Below are 26760 nucleotides of genomic sequence, written 5' to 3'. Positions count from 1 at the left end.
AATATTTAATTCTAGAGACTTAAATATACGACCAGGCAAAGAGAAAAGGCCAATCTGGACAAAAGAGGCAGAACGTGATTAGCATGAGCTCATCAACTACTTGGGTGTGGTCAAAAAGGCCCCAGAAATATGTTATAATGCAAACATCTGTGAATCAACATATGTACATTAATATCTATGTGTATGCAGTGTTTGTGTGCATAATACAGCCCGATTACCACAAATAACAAAAACCTCAGAAGTAATTGCAGCCACAAAGTGACCATTACACATGCGTCATGATGTGATGTTTTGAAAAGCCTTTGTATCTATATTGTCTGCAGGTCTGTGTACTGGGGATCGTGTTGGGCAGAGCTTGTGCAGTCTATAAACCGTCCTCTGGTGTCAGCAGGGCAGCAGGGCAGCCGTCCAGCGTCAGCCAGGCATATCAGCTATAAATGGCAGATACATCACTAGAGCGCAGGCTAAAAATACAGGACCCGCTTTCTGCCATTTCCCTGTATTCTCAATTGTGTGTGAAACCTTTGCAGAGAAACCCTGTATGAGCAGCTTTATGTGGAAAAAATAATCTGTATTGGTTTTGGACGTGATGAAAAGCAAGTCAGAAATCCTCCAGCATTGTGACAGCAAAATGCAAAAAAAGTTTACCATGAGAGAGATTTGTTTTTCTTTTTGCTTGCAAGCCAGGTTTTAAGAAAGCTCTCTAAAAGCTATCAAAAGTTTCAGAATTTCCCACATCCCCCTCCTGTGGGTGTGCCTGTAAAGTGCTTCACTCCCCTCGCTTGAAAAGCTCTAAGGGATTGCATCATGGGACGAGGGTGTAAGACGATGGTAGCAACATACTGTAACATGAGGGAAATACCTCATATTGGTGGATTCATAAACACCTTGTGTACTGGCTGGCTGGACACTCAGACTGGTCTGCGCTGCACCGGCTGTAATGCTTGAGCTGAGTTTGCCCAGTGCCAAGTCCTGTCACTGGTCTGAGAGTTGTTTAGAGGCAAGTACACACACACACGCACATTGTGAACACGCGCTCACACTCACAGTAACAGGGATTACAGCGTGGCTCTGTTTTAATCGAGTCTCAGCCTTTGTGGTGTCTGTTCTGTTATGTCTGACTAGTAGCATACATTGGCCCTCTGTCATCAGAGTGGGTCTTTATCAGAGACCCTTGCTGGATACAGTTGGAGTTGATGCATCATGAACCGCACACCAAGAGTCAGCAGCAATCTGCATATTCAATAACTTCCGTAATTACATGCGCAATTCATCAGATGGGATGTGATTGCAGGGGAAGTGGAAGAGAGAGGAGCAGAGAGGTCTGATTCCTGGAGGACTAAAGTCTAATCACAAAGCTAACATGATAATTGAAATCTAAATTGAAAGGCTTAGCTTTCAGGCAGAGTGTGTCAGACGTGGAGTGTGGAGGCGCTAGTGAGAGCGAGTGAAAGAGCGGCGGGAAGAATACGATTTTAACAACAAACCAAAGAAAAAAATCAAGTGCTCCACATCAGCATTATAACATAAAGCTTAAAGGGATAGTTCACCAAAAATGAAAATTTTCCTGCCATACTCTTTTGGGGATTTGGCTGCAACGCTATTTACCCATGAAACTCTGAATGTGTTTTGTGGACTCAAACCTCTATCGGCATAGTTGTGAGTAGATAATGAGTGAATTTTCATTTTTGGGTGAACTATCCCTTTAATGCAGGTTTGAACAGCTTCCTGAGAAGTAAGAGATTTTTAGATATTGAATTGTCAACTCATTAAACCTACAATATGTAACTACGGTTGCTAGGGGTCCCTCAATCAGAACAATAACAAAAGACCTAGTTTGATGACGTTGTGAAGCAGCGTGGGATCAATGGTGATTTTCATCACCATTGCTGATGAAAATCGACATGACACGACTCAGGTGCAAATCCTGTTCCCAGATGAGGTCATGTATGTAAGTTTTATTCACATTACGCAGTAAGCGGCAATAAATAATCGTGATCCATTACACGTGACCAATACGGTGGAGGGAAGAAACAGTTGACTGGCTAACTGGCTAACAGTGTGTATTTCCTTTGTCATACGTTGCTTGTCCCGGAAGTTATAGTGGAGACGGGCAAAGCCACGTGTAAAACGGATATGACGCAATTAAATGGCAACCGAAATGTAACTTTACCATGAATAAAACAGGGGATTTCTCTGGGTTGAACATTGTTGGAAACAAGTCAATATAATGTATAACATATATATTGACATTTTATATATTTTAAGTCATTCATTACTGAAAAGTGATTTAGAGTGAACCTTTACTTTTTCATGTTGTAACCAACAAGAAAATGAGCTCCTTTTTAGTGTAACGCGTCACTAACAAATAAGAGGTATTAAAAAGAATAATCCAGGGAAAATGTGCATCTGTTTTTCCTCAACACAGTCATGGCCTGGTCATGGAGCATGTGCCTCAGAGGGCATTTCAATAATTGCTCAATATTCCACACCATCATCCCTCTTTGCTTGAATAGACTTTACTCTGCAGTCTTTAAATTCCTGTTTTCAAAAGGTGACTGTAATTACGGCTCGGCAAAACAATTGTGTGTAAAAGGACATTTTATGTGTATTGAAGAGAAGAAGAGAATACTCCTCAGCTCACAAGGAAGTGTTTAATCACCTTAGCTGTTCATTTATCCTTTTAACCTCCAATACTTCATAAGAAATACAGAAACACGTATAAAGAAACAGATCCTAAGGAGTTATACATAATCATAGACACAATTTTCTTTTTATCTTATAAGAGGACATATTGTGTTGAAGCTGTCCTCCGTTTCACCTCAAAGCCTGTGCTGTCTTTACATTCAGTTCTCATGTTTTACTCTACCCAGCGGAGGAACTGAGGAAACGAGACGACGCAGACAAGTCCTCTGTCCGATCCTCCCCTCCTCCTCCTCCCCTTCCCCTCCTCCCGACCACAGGATTCATATTCATCCCTCAATAACGTTTAATTAGTAATGCCAAATTCATTAACCTGTACTGCTGTTACGCTGGCCTCAGCCATAAATTAGCTTAATGTGAGCAGACGTATTGCAGCTGTAATAAGGGACATAAAACTCAAAGAGAAACACATACTGTTCCTCCATGGATCATAGTCATGGATCATTATAACTCAACAAGGTTTTTAGAGCAGGAGCTTTCTTTTTCAGACTCGCAGCTCTTTACAGCACTTAACTATCAGCCTATCAAACGCGCTCTGTAGTCACGCCTCGGAAACTTGTTTTAGTGCTGGTTGAAATAAAAACAATATTATGGAAATGCATTACTCATGACGGCCATTACGTTCATCACCACTTGTCACCTCACAGATGTCAATGCTTAAACTAAAACACCGAGGCTATAACATCATTGAGCGTTTAATTGAAATAAAAAGAAGCTGACAAATGATGTTAATGAAAGTCAAGAGTGAACTGCTTGATTATTACAGTAGTTTTAAGATTCATGTACGAGTCCGTATGGTTTTATTTGAAGTGTCGGAAGAAAAAGAAGCCGTCATTTAAATAGTATAAGATATACAATGTAGCTTATTGTATATTATGAATTCTAAATATTTAAACTGTAGACTCTGTGTGTACATATGCATATATACATATATTTATACATACTATAGACAAACAAGTGCATTGTGAAAACAAACGGTTATTGTAAAGACGTCAGACAACTTTCAGTGCCCTGTGATTTCAACACGTTGACCTTTCTCCTCCTCTATCCCCCAGTGATCTCGCTGAACAATTCACACCAAAGAGTCTATTAGGCCTGGATCCCATTTTGTTGTTAAAAAGGGTCTTGTCCTTTCAGAACACTCACTTCCTTGCTTTCTGTTTTTCAAGCATAGGTGGTGGAGGAACACAAGTTCATTGTTCCCTTGCAAATGGAAGTTGGAGTTACCAGGGTAACAGCTCTAATCCTTCTCTTTTCTTTTTTACCACTTTTTTCATATTAACAGCCTATCAAGTGCTACCTTTAAAGTCACAGGCAGGAGTGCTCACCCACTTTTAATTAGCTGTGATTCTGTTTGCCAGGAGACAGAATGATGAGCTAATCGAAATTTACGAAAATAATGATGTACCGCAAGCAGCTACTTCTTTCTCCCGAGTCCCGCTCCAAGAATAACAATAATGAGGCCATTATCGGGGATTGCACTTTAAAACACTGTCCTGCCACCAAAACAGAGGACATAATTGTTCTGGCTCTTTCCATACAATCAACAACCCATTGTTGATGACTTGAGAACTAAGGGAGCAAAGAATGGGCGCCATAAAGATTGGTCTGTGCTGCCTTGAAGATTTTGTACAAAGTGTCCACAGAGGAAGGACCTCGATAGACTACTGATTTGTTAGTAAGGGCTGCGGATGAAGACAACTGTCTTGCTTTGTAAAAAAAAAAAATCTCCTGTTTGCTTTGGGTTTGGTTTTGCCGCTCAAATAAGCCCGAAGACGAATGAGAGGAGAAGCATTCATATGGAGAAAGGCTGAGTGTCACACAGGCTCATGTGAAAGGTCCAGAACAGCCATTTACATAACTTCAAGTATAACTGATCACAGAAGGTAATAAAATGTGTGTTTGTCCTCTATAAGAAGACAACAAGGTGTTAGTGAAAGAATAATGTGATATTTGACCAGTGCTTCAATAAATATATATTTTAAAAAGTCAGTTTAGTTGACAACTCGTGTGCGTCGACATGAGCTTCATCTAACACGGAAAGATGATTCAGTTAGTTAACTGCGTGTCTGCATCACAAATACAGCTCAGCCATTTGTAAATTAAAACATCCCTGATCCCTGAGAGTAGATTATGATAAATAGAGTTTGAAAATGAAATATTTTGTTTTAAGTTTCACGTCTAAACTTGGTGGGTGAGAGCTCAGCGGGATTGTACAAACACCTCTTAGCTGTGCTCATTGTAAAAGAGCGAGAGAGACAGAGCTCGAGGGCAGGAGGAATGCTAAGTGGGCCCCTTAGCCTAGTCAACCTTCAGTGGGTTTCATTTATCTTCATCTTGTTAGACTAAATTAATTAACAATCTCAATGTTACACACTTTCTCCTTTCATTACATCAAATAATGGCAGAAATGGAGGGGGAGGTCCTGCCCACTGGGAGTAGACAGAGACTGAAGACATCTCTCTCTCTCTCTCTCTCTCTCTCTCTCTCTCTCTCTCTCTCTCTCTCTCTCTGTTCTCTTTCTCTCTGCTTATTGCTCTCTGTATTATGTCTCTCTTCCTTCCCCTTTCTCTCTCTCACTATCTTGCCCTTTCTCTCTCCTTCTTTCTTTCTCTCTCTCACTCACGCGCAAATTTGCTCAGTCTCTTCGACTGCATAAACAAAAACCCGTAAAACGTCTTCCGTATAAACACATGAAAAATTGATCTAAACTTAAAACGCGTCTTCTCTCCAACAAAGAGGCTCACGGCAGCATGGGCATAAATAATTGTCTATTACAGACAAGTTTTGCTTTACTTTCAGAAGCACTAAGAACTTTTACAGACTTGCATTCTTTTTATGAGACACAATCTTGTGCATAAAATATGAAGTTTACACTCCAATAAGAGTTTGATGTATTTTTCACGATGGCCGCGCATTAGGAAAGAACTTTTACAGCTATTACGACTCACTGTATGCATGACTCAAAACCAAACTCATGACTCATTACAATAATGAAAAGCCCATCCTGTGTGCTACTGAGATATGACATACAGGATAAAAAGTCAATAACATCTGCTCATCGGGGCAGAAATGTAGGAGCATGTTCAGAAATCCCCCTTTGACCTATTTCAGCTGCTTGAGAAAAGACACTGGAATTCTTCAGTGGAAGAATGTTTAACTGCCACATCCATCCAGCCCGTGTTTCGATCCTTTTCTCCACTTTCACCCCTACCCCCACTCCTCAGCCCACTCCAGGACGCAAGTCTTATCCAAGCAAAAGGGCTAACCCTCAACCAAAGCCTGCCTTTAATCTCAGCCTGATTGTTGAGGCCTCCAATCTCCAGCCAGCGTGCGTTATATCTTTCTACTGGCACTTCTCCTTTAATTAAAACAGACATTGACAGAAGGATGTGGATTAGCGGTGCAATAATGTGTTTACTCAGAATAATCACAGTGTTTTCTCACAGCTATGAGAACAAAAGGAAATTGTTGAGAAATTGCCAAGGTCAAAGGTCATATTTCTTCTTTTCTCTCTCTCTCTCTCTCTCTCTCTCTCTCTCTCTCTCTCTCTCTCCATCTCCTTATTCTGTTGTAGATGTGGGATTGAATGTACAAATATCTGCTGGTGAATTTAAGATCCCACCGCAACACATACAGGACCCCGATCACACATCTTCAGCACAGTGAGTTATCCACCAAACTGGTTCTGACAGGTGGTGAGAGTTAAACACTGTCATCCACTTTGTAGCCTTACTCCAAAGATTGTGGAAATGAGCTTAGGCAGTGCGCTCTCTAACATGTAACATGTTCTATAGCTGGATAAGTCCTGTCAAACCATAGCACACACACCACACCAAATAAATCTGTGTCAAAGATAAAACAGCTACTGTACATTTATGCATTATTTACTTGATTTGTTTACTTCAGCAGACAGTAATAATATAAATTATATGTTAATATATACTAAATAGATATATATGTGAATTCATATTTAAGAGATGGCTATTTAATGAATTCGATATTAAAATAAACAAATAACAGTCACATATTCCTAGGTGAAAATGTCATTTAGATAGATAGATAGATAGATAGATAGATAGATAGATAGATAGATAGATAGATAGATAGATAGATAGATAGATAGATAGATAGATAGATAGATAGATCTTAAATTACTGAATAAATAAATGTAAATCCATGAGAGATTTTCCTATTGAATTCCACTGTTACACTTCGACTCGTGAGGGAGTAATTGCATCAAATTGTCCTTTCTTTTTAAAATGCCCCCAACAGTTCTGAGAGAAGAAAAAAACGCTGTTAATTTAATCAAATAAGTGACCTTTTGAAAAAGAAATCAAAGAGGATTCATTAGCTTTAGTAAAGTTTGGCTGACAGCAGCTTTGAAAAGCAGATGCTGCTGCTGTGGCTTCTAATGAGCCAACCCCTAATTAGGGAGCAACACTGTAGCCTAGAGAAGGTGGTTGACTAGGAAAGGAGCCAATGGTAAATACACTCTCTTATTTACTTCCTCTGTGTGTAATGACAGCACACATTTTTAATTAGAATCACAGGAAGGGTAAAGACAAAAAAATGTAAATCTTTATGTTAGGGTGAATACAAACACAGAGCACAACAGGAAGCAACAGCACATCACAAGACCAATATACCAGCGACTGCCTCACCCCGACATCCCTGATTAGGGTGGTTAGTGAGGGGGAGTGGTCAGACAAAAGCATGCAGCAGTGTAAAGACACAGAAAGCCTCATCTGCAGGTTCTTAAAGCTGTGTGTGTGTGTGTGTGTGTGTGTGTGTGTGTGTGTGTGTGTGTGTGTGTGTGTGTGTGTGTGTGTGTGGACAGCTCATCTACATGTGTATGTACTTTCAGTCTGACTGGAGGATTTCAGGCTGAGCATGCCAGTCAGCCACAAACTACGTGAACACAACTGTAACACACAGCTTGGGTAAATATGTTCGAATCCATGTTTTGACATTGTTCAAATATACAGACGCACACACAGGACAAAGTCTACAGCTAACAATGCATCAGAAAGTAACCCCCACCACCCCCAAGTTAACCCATCATATACCACCCCTGCCCGAACTGTGGTCCTAAATTGCAACAACGGAAATGAAACTAACCTCAGTAAAAAGCTGCTACGTAGAAAGCCCTCCATGTCAGCGTGTGGGGTTCTGGCAGGAGAAATCACAGAGAACCATATTGCTCAATGAAACGAGTGATAATCAAGAATCAGAACAAGGAAGGCAAAGGGAGAAAGGAGGGAAAGAGAAAAGGAAAGAAAGAAAAACACATAGAGCATACATCTTCGTCCTGTAATAAGGCATGTCTTTAATTAAAGCAGAAATATGGCTATGAACCCATCCTCTTTTTTTTTTTTTTATGAACTGACATCATTAATTATACCTCTTTCCATCGAGGGAGTGGATTTGCATACAACATCGGTTTGGACTGAGAGCCTGATGATATGTTTGCATCAAATAAACTCTGCCTACTGATCTCTATACAGTCTTTTTCCACGGCTGTGTGCAGATATATACATGTACATCCAGCACTGTAACCACAGATCCCAGAGCAACCCCAAGTCTGTTCAGAGTAGCCAACGGTGGTCCAGCTGCAGCCCATGTGTAGCGAGGGTGCTGTGGCTTCTGGGAGCCCGGCCGCAGGGGACCCAAGCTGGGACTCAGCGCCAGTGAGGCAAAAGGATGTGGTCATGATGTCACTGCTTGCAGGGGTCGTTCAGAAGCCTTAGCCACAAAATACTGGCGACACATGGCTAAAAATTACTTACAACAGGTTTCCATTAGCCTATGTTATTGGTCCGTGTGCCATACACTTTTATTGTGTTAAGACTGGTTGGAGATTGATTAGGATTTCCATGTGCTTTGTTTTAAGAGGCAGAAATGAGCAGCAACTCCAAAGAACTATTTGTAAGTGGAACTTTTGTCAGTGGTTGAAATTTAAATATCTCAGAATTCAAAACTAACCAGATAATCAGCCTCTGAAATATGGTTATCTTACAAAAATATGTTCAGCAATAGAAGAAATAATTTCACTACAACAGTTCATCACTTTGCCGGATTTTGTTTCAATTTCATCATTTTGAATTTCAAGACCTATAAAGTCCCTTTTAACACCAATGGAAGAAAAAATACACTTTTCTGAACGTTTCCTCAGGCACATCATCATGAAATAACACCAAACACAACAGCAAATTACATCTCAGCCCTTAAACACCTTAAGTTTTAGTGACATGGGTGTAATTTGGCGTTTTCTCCCCTTGCTCTCTTGGCTTATGAGACAAAGCCTCTGAGAGAATGGAAAGAATGAGCTGGGCCCAAGGACACTGTGCCTTTCAGTCTGACCAGCACTTAGCGAGGCAGTGAATCCACAAGGCCCAGAGGGCTCAGCCGAGACTTTTCTCACAATAAGGTGTCTGGGGAGGCGGGAGTGGCATAGCCAGGGGCGCTGCGGCCCTGCTCTTTTCTCCACTCAGCTTGGCCCGGTGCACATAATACCATCCCCATGCCACAGCACACCGAGCCAGTGACAACGTGAGAAAACAACCGTCAAACAGTGCAGAGCAGATCAAGCGTGTCTCCTCACTTCTCTGAGTGCAAAAAGCACACATACTGTGCATCAGGCGCACACAAACTAAAACAATAACCACACTAATGTCGGTTCACCCTGAACTTATAACACAAGCAAACACATTGACATTCTACAAATGGAATAAGAATAGAAGCAGTATTTAGTTTGATGCAGATACAAATGTATGTGTAACCAAACAGAGCACTCTTTCTTATTTTCTAAATGTGTGTTCATTTACTGACACCTGCATCCTTCAGCAGTTTTACCAACAGTTAAGCAGCAGTAGAGAAAATGACATAGATTAGGCCGTGCTCGGCTTCTATCTTTGTCTTTGGTCGTATTCCACAACCCTTGTTCTTTCGCTCTGTGTGTGCTGGTGTTTCCTCAGCTGTGCCTGCTGTCTACGGTCCCATTGTGGTCAGAAACAACTGAACTTAGCCTATGGAAGCAAAGGTGCGGTTTGGATAGCAAATGACCAAACTCAGGAAAAAGTGACTGAGCCACATTGTATTTGCTCGTCTCTGAACACAAAAATACAAGAATGACTTTAAATTAAGGTTAGGCCACAATTCAAGGGCAGGCGTTTTTTCAGCGAAAGAGAAGCAGGGAGGATAGACATCACTAAGTTGGCCTGGACCAGTCTGAGCAGCACGGCAGCACGGCAGCCCTTTCGAAGAATGAGCCTCTGCCAAAACCTGCCTCTGCCTAACCAAGTCTCCCACCATCTGCAACAAATGTGCTCTATTAAAGCAGTACCATATGGACAACAAGCTAGCTATTAACACGGCTTCAGCACATCCCCTTAACCTAGCCCAGATTTCAAACTTCCAGTCAAATTGACTGCTGATTTAATGCACCGCCAGCAGCCATGTGGGTCTTGGCACGAGACAGAGCTCTCAGCCTTCAGTCATTAACAGGCTCACATAGTGCGCAGCACACAGCGAGACACAGAAGTTAGCAACACAGATCCAACCAGTAACTACATCCCAGGTTACTCTGTATATCCCTTAAACAAACCCATATGAGAAAATAACCATATCCACAGAGGAGGATACAGAGAGCAACAGTCTGTGCTGATCCAGGAAGTCCAACTTTCTTAGGACGAGTAAACCAGGGCTCAGAACTCTCTGTTGTACTGAGTGGAAACAAGCTTATGAAGTAGATCTACCCACAGCGCTGCTGCAGTGGCAGCCTAACTGGTGGCTTATGTCTCAGTTCTTCCACAGTGATGGAGAGTGCATTTGCTCCCTTCGTGTGGATCCAAAATGGCAGTGATTAACCCCTCAGGGTGCGAGGGGGGGACACTTTAATCCCTGCAGGCCGGACGGCCATGTTGACGCCTCTGCGCTCTCTGAGTCATGGGTGGATCCACCCTCTGCCCACAAAGCAACGCTCTCTTCTCAACCATGACGCCACGGCTATGAGCCCTCTGTTCTACGACCCAGAGACAACACACACACACACACACACACACACACACACACACACACACACACACACACACACACACCAAATCAATTACAGTTCTGTGGTTTTAACCCGACTCCAAAGTTCAGTAAATTTTGTTTGTTTATTTTTTCTCCTCCTGTCTCAGCTGCTTAGATACTGTACATAATTAGAGTGGAAACACATTTCTGCTCTCTGAAGCCTGAATGTATACAGTGCTGTGGATTTACAGCATTTACAGAAACTTAGTAAAAGTCTGAATACTTTTTATTTGTATTTTTTTTTTTTCCATGATAACAATTTGTCTAAACAGACTAGTAAAATAATCGTAAAATGAGAATATATATTGTTATTTTTACATTCAGTTTGGAAATATAAAGATTATTGTTCTTTGTTATTATTTTCCTAATTTTCAAATTATTTCCTAATTATTTTATATTATTGTTATTGATAATGCTGGACTGCAGCTTGATTTAAAGTGTCATTATGAATAAAAAAAAGTTTTAAAGCTTAAATATAAAACACATGAAAGACAAGATCATTGTCACAGCATCTGTGCAAGTATCGTGTCCCTATGCAAATTGAAGCGATAAGCTAAAGACTGTCTGATGACAGGCTAATTAAATAAGCCTTTCAGTGCTCTCAGTGGAGCAGTGGGATGTGTGAAAGGGTACTGACTGTTGGATCGAGAGGAGGGGGATCCAGGAGAAAATCCCCACATCCCAGCAGACACCTTTACGCCAACTCAACACCCAATCACATAACGTATGGTGATACCTGGTCCAAGTGTCTACACACACTGACATACATGCATACACACCTAGAGTGTGCACACACACAGAAACACATTATGTTACCTTTACTAATGGCAATTGTGTCCGTATGACCCCTTCCCTCATCACTTTACACAGTCACACACACATGCACACAGACACACACAAGCGCACGCACACACACACACCTCAGTCAGAGCTGCCAGATGAGTAGTGAATTAATTTGTGTGAGCCACTCCAACATTAGGAAGGTGTGTTGAAAGGTGTCTGCTCATGTTTCAAATTAAACGCGCTGCTGGTCAGCATTAGCACCTCGCCACCCGTCGGCAACTGACACTTAGGGGGTGGGGGGGATGGGGCGGAGGGGAGGGGAGCCCATCCGCCGTTCACACTGGAATAATTAGAACATGTCAGGAAGAATTAATTTCCTCATTTTTCAAAAGGATACACAGAAATTACCATGTTATTATATGACAGGGTCCCTGGGAGGATTGGATTAAATTTGATTTCTTGCGCAGCCCACACAACAAATTAAAGTCATAAATAAGATGGAAAGAAGCAGGGCACAGAGCATATGTTTATGGCAATGAGTGAAGCCAAGGGACCAGAAACAACTATCTTCATTTCATTTTATTTAAATCAGGCCGACACCGTGTGTCTGAATGACAGCAGTTGCTAATGGTTTGAGATTAGAGGCTCCTTGATATTAACATAGGGATCCAGCAACTACAGCTAAAATGCAAAAAGGACACATGGATGCTACGATCAGACAATTCTGCACTGAATGAGCAGCTAGTGCTCCATCTCGGTTTTACACAACAAAACATTTTTGAACTGTCTGGTTTTTACTTTGTGTAAATCCAGCTTTTTTTTTTAAATACCACACATTCCTCAGATGGATTCATGTTCAATAGCCTCTTTGAGATTTGCAGGTAACAACATTTCACCCTGTCCAAGTCGCTCACACCCTGTTAGTCGACGGTTTCGGGCTGAATTTTCTGCGGTGAGTGTAATTCTGATGGACGAATGACATAGATGCCACATTTAAAGCACAATAACCTTTGCAAATCAACTCGAATTATAAGCTTTGTATTTGTGTATACTGGAGGATGAATTTATACCAATTTGAAAGACAATAAAATCTCAAAACAAGAATAAAAAAATGTAAAATTCCATCTTTTATTTTGGATGAGATAGATCCCTGTTAAATGAGCAGAATCAACTGACCCAATCCAACACCATCCCTTTTCTATGGGGCATAGATTCGACTTGTTAGCTTACCATCACAATTTAATACTTGCCTGTGAAGAATTTTTCAACTCTTTCAAAATGGCCTGTCATTAGAGCCTAGCACTCCCCTGGGCACCACAAACTTTAAATAATTTGCGAATCAATTAACTGGCTACTCTCAACGCAACAGGGATTTCACACTCCAGGGTCGTGGTGCATTATCAGCTGGAGACGATTCATGGCGTTTTGGGAGAAAAGTTCATGGTTGAAATCATTAATTCATTTAACCGGACTTTTAGTTATGCATTACTTTCCACAGCTGGGGTAGCGAGAAGATTAATGGCGTGTTCTTTGCTCCTGTTTTCTGTCGGATATATAGCTACTAGGTGTCCTACAGCAAAAGTGAATATACATTCAGAATCAGGACAGCAGCCAAATCCATATTAGGTTTTTTATTCTTATTAGAATGAAATAATGTCCACTAAATATCCAATACTGCTGACAATAATAATAAGATGAATAATAATGAATTCAGAGGTAAGGTCCTTTTCATGTAGTTCAGTGTAAGAGAACTCAGACGACATCCCACCTCAACAAATTACCAACGGTTAAAGCATATTTGAGTTTAAGCACTTCAAATGAGGTCATTCATTCATAACACAAAGAGCAAGCTATTAATTGAATGTAGAGTTTAGGGAAATGGATAAAGTTCAGGAGGGTTCCCCACATTCTTGCCAGGTAATGAAATATGCAACAATTAGTTTTCCGAATTCACACTGGGATCCTCTGAAGTAATTGAGGCTGATGAAATTAAAATCTTTGTAAGGCGATCGAGCGGTCTCTGTTCAGAAACATATTGACCATAATCACTGCAGGGTCAGTAGACTGAAGAGGCCCCATTTGATAAATAATAGATGAAGAATAACCATCCAAAGGTTATTCATTTTCATTTAATCCTGAAGTGCCGTTTATTTCATTTCTGACGAAAAGGCTCCTCCGCATCCTCCCCTTCAGCGGGGCCATCGATAGACGGCTGAGAGCCGGGAGACCATGTTGCTGTTACTTGTTCCATGAATGGCACGTAATAACAAAGCGTGTACAGTGTGTCGCTATTCAGATGATCTCACATATCCTCAGGTGTTTCCAAATGAGATTGCGCGAGTGTAATTAAACTTGTTCTGTGAGCGGACCAGACACAAACTAAATTACTTTCTGTCATGTTCGGAGATTAATTAAACCTGTGGGTCAATGGATGTAGATTTCAAATTGTACAAGGATCCAAGTCAGTGTCTCCAAGGAGTGATGTGCCAGTGAATAGCCTACTAAGGCTTCGTGTAGTGTTTTATTTTCTAACAAATACTGACAGATGCCTGATAACATTACAGTGACTTGATAACACAACCATTAACACTTCCGTAGTGAGTCCTTACTATTAAAACTTCAGGGGTCAGTTTGATTGACTACCAGAGGAGGAGCATGTGTAGCTGTTAGTGATAACTATTGAATGATTTTTCATATCTTGTTAAGTATTTGCACATTGTATTTAATATTTTTAAGCGAACTTATGGCTGATAGCAGCTTGAGGAGTTGCTTTGTTTCTTGCATGCAGATGTGTGTCTTCATGCTGTAGACAAGCTAGTTTTGACAATTGACACAGCAATACTTAAAATTCCCATACTGTCGATTAAATTTAGTCTGAATTCGACATCTGTTCGGTTAATATGTGCATACACAACAATCAGCCACCATTTGTTTTTACTGGTGACCAACTTAGCGTAGCAGGCTAGCATTCCTTATCTGTGGTTGGCTTGGCAGTCGGACAATCAGAAGAGTATGTATTCTGCGTGAAATGTGATATCTATACAGAAAGGATCGCAATGTCTTTTATTTATGGGTCTGCACTGCTTTTAATATGTTTGATTAATTAGAGTATGCTCTCGTGTTTGTAAGACCACGTAAAATGCAACCTGACCAACATAGTATGACCATTTTATGAGTTTGAGCCATTCGCAAGAAAACTCAACACCTCTGACATGCGGTCGCTGTGGCAGCTCGCTGGTAGACAGGTGCGTGTTCATCAGAGCAGAAGACGGAGAGCGATGTGAAATGGCATAAATACACAATGGTAAATGGCCATGAACTTTGAATTGAGAGAGACATTTTCCTGCTGTTATTGGAGAGCTTCTCAACCACATTAATATGACTCCCATGATACCTCCAACTGACATTTGGAAGAAAAGAATAATATCAACTAAGTTCTTCACCTTTATTTGTTTAATATCTAAGTTTCTTTATTAGATAACCTGCACGAGCAGCAGCTGAGTAAAGGTTGTTAAAGTCATATTATATTGATGCAGAGAGGACTGTACTTTTCTTTATTCTCTTTTTTTTTTCAGAGCAAAATGCCACATTTCATTGCAACTGTCTTCCTGTGTTGTCTGTATTGCTTTGAAAAAAATCACTTAAACTCATTTTAAACTGATCTATTGTCGACAACCAGTAAAACTTGCTCTTTGACTCTGACCTGTGTCAACTGTAGGTGTCATACTGCTTTTTAAAGGATTCATATTATATAGTTTTTAGAGGTTTTAGCCATATTTGTAAGGCTTATGACATTTTTGACCATATAAAAAAAGGTTGTAACAGGATTTTTTTTCTGTAAGGATTTAAAGCCCTTGAGATACTTACAAATAAAAGATACTGCAAAGCCTAATTTAACTCTTAAAATAATTTGAAAGATATAAAAAAAAAAAATTAAAGCAAAGCAAACTGGAAGAAGTTGGAGGACCTGATGTTGAAAAGGTCTGTGTGTGACTTTGTGCCTATGTAACTGTCTAATTGTGCATACATTGTGTGCCTATCCGATTGTCCACCTCATTTGATGCAGGTGTTCAGTGTGGGTGAAAGACAGCGGGGGTGTTGTGAGACGTGGAAGACACAAACAGCTGAAGAGGCAAAGAGATACTTACAAAAACTGAACGACTCAATCCCCAGCTTCCAGCGATCACTGGTCAGTTGATTTTGAATTCATGTAAATAACCTGAAACACAAGCAAATAAGACAAAAAGGGGATATTTTAATCATCCATTTGAATTCAATGTTATTCTTAACTAATATCGTAAAATTATCCTAAATTTCCACCCAAAACGCGACATTCGAATATCATTCATGAGTAGAAAAGCTTCCATTTAATTAAAAACGAACATTGGAACAGAGTTAAAATCAACAAAGGTCTCAGAGATGTGTATTTACCTACATCAGAGCAAACAGAGACAGAACAGGAGGAAGAGAATTGGGGCCATAGTGTTGTTGGCTGAGGGTCAGAGTCTCCACAGCTGAGCAAAACAGCTTTGTTAGTGTTTGACCTCCAGTCCTCGCAGCTGTCACCAACGGGAATCCATCCGAAACAATGTTTTAAAACCGTCTTATCCACTACCTCATTAATCTGTCTTCCCGCCGCTGGATTCTACTAATAAACAGCTTTCATATAAAGTGGTTGTTTTAATACATTTCACTGTCCCTCTTCAAGCACTGGCCTGCTAATGATTTATTTAGGGGGCCATGCTCCGCTAGGCTCAGCGTGTGTGTGTTGAAGAGCTGCAACGCATGACGTTTGTTAGAGAACGCACAAATAACCAAATATACTGTATCAGTAAATACAGGCATCATCTGAACCAAATTCACGTGACAATAGAGAGACAATAATCAGCTGACGGGGGCCGTGTAGCTCAGAGGGATGAAAATGCTATAAGATCATTCATGTTCATTTTCTCACATTATCTTGTTTTTCACAATAAGCCAAGATCTCATTACCAGCTGATTTATGCAATTAGTCCGCCTCAGCACTGCCAATTAAACAAAGCCAAGGGTTTTTTAAGGTCATGCTTAACTGATCTGTCACTAATTTGCACCACGGCACCTCCGTCTCCCTATCGCCGGGGCAAATAAGCCACCAATAACAAGACCAGATAAATGTACCGACTACCGCCGCATTGTTGTCGGAGCGCAGCACGGAGTCTGCTGCGTGGGAGGCTGGAGGGCTCACAGAATGAGCCAGATAAAGGCAAGAGTTGCAGACGGGTCTGAATGCAGTAGCCTTGAGGCTGGAGGTAACAATGGGGGAGAGGGGACCCAGGTGACCCCAGCTGAATGGAACGCTGTTACATGAATAGCACCTTGGAGTTTAAAGTCTACTCCTGCCTCTCAAATGATGCTAAACACAGACTATTTCACTGTTATGAACTGTGCTCCAGCTGCAACCACCCACCCTCCCTGCATTCACACCATATACACACACGATTAACTTATATTAGAAGCTATTCAGTCTGCACGACAATCCCAGCCCGCTGGATAAACCACATATTACACGGATAGTAATTCAATAAACCAGTCTTTGTCAAACATCTGACTATGGGCTCGATTCCTGTTGTGCAAAAAATAAACGAGAACTCTTATAATTACAGAGAGTAGATATTAAAAAAGCTTTGAATCCATAATCTGATGCTGATTGAGAACAATGAGGTAAATAATACATGGGGGAATGTAATTCTTATTCAATGGTTATTTAAGTTAATTATTTGTCTGATGTGGGGGGAAAAAAACAAAAGAATTTATAATTACAAATAATGAGCGAACCCAAACGATATTATAATGAAGCAAACGTAGTAATCCCTGTGGTGTAATAAGAGTCAGTGTCAACCAGCCCATTGTAGCTGCATGTAACAGCTCTTTTCCTGCTGTGAATTAGCCCTACAGGCAGGAAACATAAAACAGGCACTCCCCCATTCCTAATTAGACGAACGGGAACTTATTAAACACAATTCCAGTCAACCCAAAATTCAAATTATTATTTCCACCACATTTTTATTAATACATTGTCAACACACTTAACCAATATAACATGATTCCCATTATTTTCTTTGGAGTGGAGAGGAATTGTTGCCAAGTGAATTTGGCCCCATTAGGCCACAAGTGAACAGTCGGAACAGGGCACAAAGACTATTTTTCTGTTAAAATAAAGTAACCGCGTTGGAAACACTGGAGGTTTGGCAGCTCTCACACTGAATCCAAACAGACTGATGGAGCCGACATCAAAGCCGCAGAGACAGAGAGCTCACATCCACCTGTGGCATTTCTGTCAAAGAGTGGCCTTTTCTTTAGCCTGGGCTAGGCATCGCTAGCTCACACACACATGTTCACAGAGCTACACTTGTTAGGACACTGCATTGACTTCCATTCATTTTGCACAGCCTAACTCAAACCTAAGCCCCAACCTTAACCATGACCAATTCATGCCTAACCTAACCACAATTCTTATTTTACTGCTCACCTTAACCAGGAGCTCAGGAATAATGTTTTGTCTTTCAAACGCCATGCTTTGCACACACACACACACACACACACACACACACACACACACACACACACACACACACACACACACACACACACACACACACACACACACACACACACACACACACACACACACACACACACACACACACACACACGATGTAGACTTTCCTACAGTCTTACTCGAACCATAACCTTAGTCCGCCCAACCCTAAAAACATGCAAACACCTCAATTGATTTACATTATGAAGTTTATATGTGTAATACCTTGACCACACATACACAAACCTTAAATTTGTTGCAGTGTGGACACACACACACACATGAACACAATTTTTTGGGACAAAGGTCTAAATTCAAATTCAAATTCTACATTTCTGCAATTAAACAGTAGGTAAAACCAAACTCTGTTAAATCAACCCCCCCCCCCATGTAGAAACTTCACATGCATCTTTACACGACACATCAAACACACTGTGAGCCTGCTGGACTTGCTCCTCGAGCTGAAGCCTCACGTTCAGTATGTGAAGAAAAGCTGCCAAAGCACAGAATCACTTTCAAATCAACTGAACCGTCAAATCCCCCACATGTGCTCACGCACAGTGTGGGCTACACTTGATTTAATTTTCCCTGACCATAACAGAGGGTTGTGTTTTCCAACCATCGCGTGACAATGGCTCAGGATCAATAGACTACATCACCACAACTGTAAACGACATAGAAGAGAGCGACCTCAACATAACTGTCCAGACCAAATCCAGGTTTTATGTTCCATGTACTGTAGTTAAGTCTATATTGCATTACTACTACTATATAGTATGTGAGACATACATGTGTCTGTGTTTCTGCTGCACACATTTGTGCACGTATGCATATGTTCATTTTTATCTCAGTAGTTTAGTGGGTCTGCATTAGGCAAGCCAAAACTTGTACTTCAACTTCTGTTTGGAATTCATCCAGATCTGCAACATCCTCCCAATCCTCCTCTCCAAATCCTCACTTTCCCCTGCGTCCAAACAAGCTAAAGTAGGAATTCTGCAGAGTTAGTTATTTTGACAATAGAGGTAATCTCTGCCATCAGCAGACTGCTCCCTACCTGGATACAGTGTGGTTATCTCTGCCGAAGCAGCAGCCGCACAGCCAGTGTGGCCGGGGACTGCGTGGGGGGAGTTTGGGATGCAGTGAGGTGGGGCTATAACGCCGGTCTCAGGGGAAATAGGGAAATGGGTGGAAGAGGAAGGTGGGGGGCTACAGGCGTGAAGCGCAGGCCATTCTGGCACAGAAATGTCTGACATAGTAATTGAACACGTGTGATTGTATGTTAAATATCCAGTTCCATCAAGTCAATCCTCTCAGCAGTGGCATCATCTGTGAAATATGAAACGACAGCTTCCATGCAGTGAGTAATCACCATAGCCGGGAATGAGAAGACAGCGGTGGGCAGCAAACAGCTAGAGTTCAGGTAAACTGGAGGCACTTTGGCACGGATCATTTTATGGAGGTAGAATTTGTGGAGTTTTTGTCACCTCACCTCATATATTTAATCACTTCCTACTGGTGTGATAAACTTCAGACAGCTATGGACAAGAAAAAAAGTTCAGTCCTGTGATGTAAAGACGAGCATTATTTCTACCAGAGACCCACTATGTCATTGAGTTATTTGGCGTTGGAAACAGGTCAGTCACGTGCAAACAGCTGTTTCTTGCTCCACCACACCCGTAACTGTCACGGCCAGACAAATCTCTCTTTTCTCCTCTTTTTATCTTTACCCTCTGTCTCCCTCAAACTGCCTTTTCTTTTCCTGTCTGGGGCCGATCCGGCGGACGAGACATTCACAAAATGTCTCGCACCAATGTGTTAGGAATGACTACCATAGCATCACTCCGGTTCAAATATCTTTGTCGAGAGTAAAAAACACTGACATAACACTGGTCAGTGTTATGTCAAAAACTGAAGAGCAGCAGTGTCAGATAAAGCAGAGAAAAAAAAAAGATCTCCTCGGAGGTTGTTACAAGCAGCAGCCTGATATGGATACAGTGCTGTGGCTGAGCGAGGCTTTCATGTGCTGCTTGGCAAATACATTATCTGTCATTTCCTCTGCGTCAAATAACAAGAATAAAAAGTCTGTTTACTGAGCAGCCGGGCTGAGAGGCAGCGTGCAGGGAGCGAAGGCAGCAAATAGAATGTTTTCCTCCGCGATGGACGGCGTTCAGTCCCCAGCGCTCCTCACAGGCGGCCGTGCAACCTATCAATTCTCTTTGATTCCCCCTCATATAGTCTGCACTTCAAAGACGGTTAAGACAGAGAACATAGAATAGGCTTGTCTTTTCACACGCTGACGAGACCTCTTCTCTTATAACTTACAAGATATGCTCTTTCTTTCTTTCCTCCTTTCCTCCTTTCTTTCCCCCTTTCTTTATTTCTGTGCATTGGGGGGTCCTCTCCACCCCCTCTCCCAGGTAATGTGTTTATTTTTCCTCGACCCATCTTCTAGTTTACTGCGTGGTGGCGTTTCTCCCCTCTTATCGCCTGGTCCTCGTGGGGCACTTTAGCCCTTCAAATCCTGTTCACCATATACTCGTTTCAGAATCTGTGAAATGAGTGCTAGAGAAGCGTGGCCACAATGTCTGCCTGTGTTGCTACTGGACTCAAATGGGCTCGGTGCTTCTTTTTTTTTTTGTCCAGGGAGATGCATAAATGGAAGTTTTTAACACCTCAAAGGAGGCTGGGCCTTTGTGGAGCCACACTAGAGAAGCCTGTCAGTCTCCCGAGGAGGCAGACACACTGAGTGCTGCAGGACAAAGAGCTTAGAGGAGGACAATCAGCAGGGGCATCACTCTGCTTTGGGCGCCGGGCGGACACACACATGTACACCCACGTTTATAGCTGCACTTTCCAACAGTGCACAAACAGATACATGCACGCACAAACAAACATCGCAAAGCATAAACTAGCACATTTCACCTATCTCAAATACCTGTAAACGCAATAATATCGAAAAAAGGAGCAGATGTGTTAAATATGTTTCAATTTACTGCAATTCTTCTCATACCTGTGGTGCAAACTAGTTACAGCCTGTAGAAGAAAGCAAAGAATAGGACGACCTGAATATAAACACTGTGTTTCCACCAGTTACAACATACAATGCAAACTGTAAATAGATTCATATGTGATTACAAACACGCTCAATAAAAATGACAAACGCAACCAGCACAACAAACTGCGCTGTTTCCTACTTATTGATTTCATCTCCAATGTTTGAAAATAATTCCCTCATTTCCATCCCAATTTCCCTTATTGAAATTATTTTTTTATTCCCGAGTGCAGCCCAACAGCTGGCATTTACAATCAGTCTTTATGCTGTTTAGTTTTCTACAATAAGCATTTAGATGCAAATATCCCTGCCTGGCACAAAGGACTTGCAACTTCTGTCAGAAGCAACATAATCAACCTGCAATTGTCTCCTGCCTCCAAGTGGTTTCCAGTGACAAGGCTTTAGCTGTAAGCATCTGTATTCAAATGATTCCCATTTCAGGCACGGTTTAGTGAGGATATTTTCCAACAGTACGCCACTGAAAATCAATCACATGGTGAATTAAACCAGAAAGGAAACAACTGATCCATTAATGATCAGGTTACAACAAGGCATTGGTGTCCGCAAATTATTCTGCGTTTTCCTTGTTTGTGGGAAGAAGCGGAGACGCGCTATTTGATAGTGGCCTTTCCCACAAATGACTTGTATTACTGTCGCACATTTTTCGATTTGCAAAGGCAAGCTTAAGTTGACACATAATTATTTTAGCGGCGAGCACGCCCGGCACAATGCGGGCAGACAACTTTAACTGTGGACATGGGAAACATTTGTTGCATGTCACGGAGTAAAGGAAGTCCTAAATGGGCTGCAGTGTTCGGAGAAAAAAATGAACCTTCATATTCCATGTTGGAAAATAAGTCTTCATCTTCTATTCATATAACACAACGCTGCACTGACTACAGCAGCATTTCAATGGGTTTCTCTGCGTCCTGCCTAAAGCTGATATCTGAAATGCCATCATCTATTTGGGTCTCATTAGAAAAACTAAACCAAATTAACAAAAACACAACAGAGGACAAGTGTATTTACCTGAAAATAAAATAGCTGAAATCCTGATTTTAAAAAACGCGAGGAAAAAAGTCTGTAATGCAGCGTATGCATGTGACATTGGTGTAAATCTGATAGTGATGGGGCCACATGCCCGTGCAGCCATTTGAACAATTAACATTATAACCTCTGTTTTCCTTTTTATTTACAGTTGCAGAGGTCATTTGTCTTTTTCTTTTTGAAACCCTCAATTAATAGCAGCGTATGCAAATGCAAATGAGTGCGTTTAGGGGGGAGGGAAAATGATCAGTTTGAGAATATTTCTGCCTTCTTAATCTGCTAAAGAGGGAAATGATTTAAAAGGAGAACACAAATCTCCAGTGACATGGCAGGAACTGTGGGGCACTTTCCTCTTTGCCTCCATCTCTCTCCCTCTCTCTTTCTCTCGCTCTCTCCATTCTTCCTTTCTCATCTCACTCATGTCTGCCTCCCTCCTCCCTCCCTCCCACCACCCCCCACCCCCCACCCCCATCCCCTTCCTCCTAATTTACCCCCTCCTCCCCTCCCTCTCATGCTCTTGTTACCCTTTAGGGTTGGAAGGACCAGGCAGCAGTAAGGGACAAGGAGCTGAGAGCATGGAGGGCTCCAGTTGGCTTGTCCCCCTCACAGGAAACAAATGTAGTGTTTGAGCCACTGATCACTGGTATAATTGAGTTTAACACTCCTTTTCTGGATTAAAAAAAGAGCCTTTGAAATGAAAGGTCAAATTACCTCTGCAGTCAGGCAATAAATAAGTCAAACAAGGTAAGAGGTTCCTGCCAGTGTATGTAAGTGGCAAATTTAATTAGTGGAAAAAACAGGAGGCTCTTTGTCGGACATACTGCACAGGACAAAAGGAAAGCAAGGAAGGAAAGCAAAGGAATTCAAATTATACCCATCCTCTATTAATTTATCTCTCCATGTTCCACAGAGTGTGCATCAAATGTATGAACACCCCATTTTATTATAATATCACCAATATATCCACAGAAGTTTCACACATAATCAATTCGCATTGGGGGAAAAAAAAGTCTGTATAACATTCTTGGCAGTCAGTCTGGACACTTTTTTTTTTATTCATGATTTTTTTCCCATTATGCAGTGTATCCTATAGGCCCATTGTCCATTGATTGCAGCACAAGGAAAGGAAATAGGCATAAAGTCAGGCTGCAGTCTGGACTGGAAGCACAGAAGGTGGCCCGAGCAATGCACAGAACAAGGGAAAGAGAGAGAGAGAGAGAGAGAGCGGGAGAGAGAGACAACGCTGCTCTACACCCAACCAGCTACAATGTGGCCTTTGTGACATAATGCACTCCGCACAGCAGTTTGTGGAAAATAATCCAAATTTTACTGGTTCACATGTCCAGCAATAACAACTGACATCACAACCTGTACCATATATGCCATGTTTCTGGGCACATTTTACATTTAGTGGAGAATGAGAGGGGGGTAAGAAAAACATTGTCAAGCAGTTATTATATTCCCATCATGTCCTGAGAGCCCATTACAGCATGGCAAACTGTAAAACTGAGAAACCCAGCAGGCCGAGGCAACCCAGCAAAGGCTGGGGAGCGCGGCGACTCAAACCCACTGCACACTGTTAACTGCTGGAGAAAGATGTCGTTCAAAACAAACACTTTGCACCTACAGATTATGTGTATTTAAATTCTTGTAGTCATTAATGTTTAGTTGTTCTTGCTTGAGTGTTTAGTTTTGCTTCTGTGTGCTACCATTTGTGTTAGGCCAAGCACCAGCCGTGAGTCTTTGCAGAGCCCGGAGAAAAATAATTACGAGGAGAATGCAACAGAACGAGCAGGAGGAGGAAGAGGCTCCTGTAAGATAAAGGTAACATGAGGTTGGTGTTAACTGCATTTAAAGCACAACAGGTGGGTCACATGAAAGATCACCATGTTTTTTTGTTTTTTTGTTCTTCACATGCCAAACACATGCTTCTCATTATTCTACAAGAAAAAAACTGACATAGCTCCAAGCAAAAGAGAGAGGGCCCTCCATGGCCACTACTGCTCACCACAAACTAGTTTTCAAGTATATCTTACGTTACATATGAGTATACATTGTGAAGCTGAGTGCGCTTTGAACACTCCACGGGGACAAAATGAAAACGTAAATAGATTAAATTGCATGTCCAAATATGTAATAAGTGCTGCAAGGTAAGCATGATCGATGTAATAAAAGAAAAACACTTTTCAGGGTTCCTTTTCTCTGAATATAACTGATGTGGATTTCAACTGAGCAGACTTTTCAATAACACTTGCTGACTGGCTCCCACAAGCTTTACAAATTTGAGTAAAAATGTACACTGAATAAAATATATAAATAAATGTGCAGAAATACGTGACTTCCAACCCGCCCAAAAAATAATAATCCAAAGCTGTACCATTTCAATTTTAAATGGAAAAAAAAAAAGATATATTAAAGAAAAGCCATGGACAAAGTGTGTGTATGTGTGTTAAGTGCATGTCCTTGTGTCGGTGCACGCATGGACGTACAGTATGTGTCTGTATATCGTGTGTCCCCTGCTCTCCACAACAGACCTCTGAACGTTTTGGGCCGAGTGTGGCCTAACAGTAAAATGTTGAAATTGGAAAAAATATTACCCTTCTTTCTCTTGAATAGCCAAGAGATAAGCACCCTTTAGCAATGAAGCCAGTGGAGTTTAAGCTTATTATGAATACCTCTCAGAGCGCAGAAGCATGCACTGTAGAAATCAAAGGGAGTAATAGGCAGGTAAGCCAGTGTCATTTTAAGGAGGAAGTCAGTTGTGAAATTGTAAAATCGCTCGGCCCCCGCTGACAATCTCCTGCCTTCAGAACACTCCCATAAATGATTTCTAATGGCAGCGGCTATCACATATCTGAAAAAGTTAGAAGTTTGTGCAGTGAAAAGAAAGAAAATCCAATGCTAACCTCTCCATTGATGGGGACAAATAATAATAATAAAACCATTTATCACTTTGATTAAACAGCACATACTCCGAAGTTCACATGAATGTGCGACTCTTTGCAAGTGCCCTAAGCTTCCCAAAGTAGACCTGGCTTTGCAGAACATTCCTCATAGTTTCATGTTCAATTGGCTGTGAAAGTCTGCAGCATTACTCTTACATGCTGGACTGAAACCCAAAAAAAGCAACAAACTGAGGTCATCTTGATTTTTCTAATGATGTTTGAGGCACAAGAGCTGCTCGTCGGACTTCTGAATTCCTGCATGAATCAACTGACACAAAATCATCAGCTACACAAGTATTTCTGTGAATTTTGAGAGATCCACTGTTAAGATGTTATTATAACACGACTGCTCCAAGGCAGCTTGGACTCACATAGTCCACAAAGACACACACACGCAGGCAGGCTAATACAGACTGTGCTTTACTCCTCTGAATATTCATCCATGTTTCCACATCATCCGCAGGTCTCCTAATCACAGTCACTTCCCCTTTAATCACAGGGCTCTAATTAGGTCCTAATAAACCATTTTGCCATCCTCTTGGAGCGCCTCTGTGTCACTCACACATCAAACCATGAAATACTACATTAAGGGGCTGTCAACCTCAAAGGAACGCTCCTCCAGCAGCAGTGATACAGATACTGCAGGCACACCCTCTTACACTAATTGAAATTATCGAAAGCTCCGCTTACATGTGACACTTGGCCATGTCTGAAACCATGGACTGAAGTACAGCAGTCAAAAGCACGACGGTCGTGCCAGCGCTGAGGCTCTACTGGTTTCTCTGATGTTGGGTAATTGTTTAAACCTGAGTGGATATGGCACAGGGCCTCATGCTGCCTGTTCTGCCAAGAGAGGAAAAAAACTGTTCTCGCTCGCACTTTTCTCCTCCGTTTCTTCTGTTCTAATTCAGTCCAACATGGGGCTTGAAGGAAAGCCTCAATGATTCCATGTTCATCTTGGGGAACCAGTGTTGGGGATGATGATCACTGACCACAAGTTGATAATGATGACTGTTTAATTAGAAGCCTTTCTTTGGCCTGGCCACAACCCAAACTCCTCCACCCTGCAGATGGTAACCAATAAATTTAGCTTTGCTGAGGATAAGGAGGAACATTGTACCTCCCCAGTTTACCCTCAACCCCACCCCTAACCGAGGACGTAAAACCTTTCTCCTCGCTGACACAAAAACGCAACCGTAGCCCTCCTGCATGCGCCGATATGAGCAAGCATCTGACTGATGGTTCAGTCCAACAGGGTCTTCTACAGTTAGCGTTCGTATACAACTAATGGCAATTGGCAATAACTTTTCCATACAAATACGAGGCCATCAGATTCCTGTCTAATTAGTCATTTTTTTCTTGTATCCTTTTGAAAGTGTTTTTAGAATTGAATCTTTATGTTGAACGGTGCAGAAAAACAGCTTTTGTGTGTTGTCGCTACAAATTAGTCTCCTCGCAACCAAATGCATGATTTCATTTTTTTCAGGGTTGTGTTTAGGCAACTCGCAGCATTTGGTTAGAGTTACGGAGACGCTGTGGTTATGCTAAGCACATTATGGTTTAGGTTGGGAAACTAA

The 26760-nt window shown here is 41.5% G+C and overlaps 1 protein-coding gene across 17 annotated transcripts in view; it reads right to left on the bottom strand.

The window, feature by feature from the left end:
• The window catches only part of sox6 (SRY-box transcription factor 6), a 136950-nt gene that overhangs the window by 98610 nt on the left and 11580 nt on the right, over nucleotides 1-26760 (bottom strand). For 13 of the 17 annotated variants that reach the window (XM_035174719.2, XM_035174809.2, XM_035174889.2 and 10 more), the window contains exons 2-3: nucleotides 15711-15781; nucleotides 7825-7875 (exon numbers count right to left, since the gene is read on the bottom strand). In XM_035174719.2, coding sequence (XP_035030610.1) covers nucleotides 7825-7859 — 35 coding nt within the window. In that variant the 5' untranslated portion in view covers nucleotides 7860-7875; nucleotides 15711-15781. The remainder of the gene's footprint in view (nucleotides 1-7824; nucleotides 7876-15710; nucleotides 15782-26760) is intronic. The other 4 variants (XM_035175558.2, XM_035175287.2, XM_035175468.2 and 1 more) reach the window with 1 other exon arrangement.

The sequence above is a fragment of the Hippoglossus stenolepis genome, chromosome 1, assembly GCF_022539355.2.
Source record: "Hippoglossus stenolepis isolate QCI-W04-F060 chromosome 1, HSTE1.2, whole genome shotgun sequence".
Lineage (NCBI taxonomy): Eukaryota > Metazoa > Chordata > Actinopteri > Pleuronectiformes > Pleuronectidae > Hippoglossus > Hippoglossus stenolepis.
The sequence above is the reverse complement of the archived record's forward strand: the minus strand, read 5'-3'. Positions and strand labels throughout refer to the sequence as shown.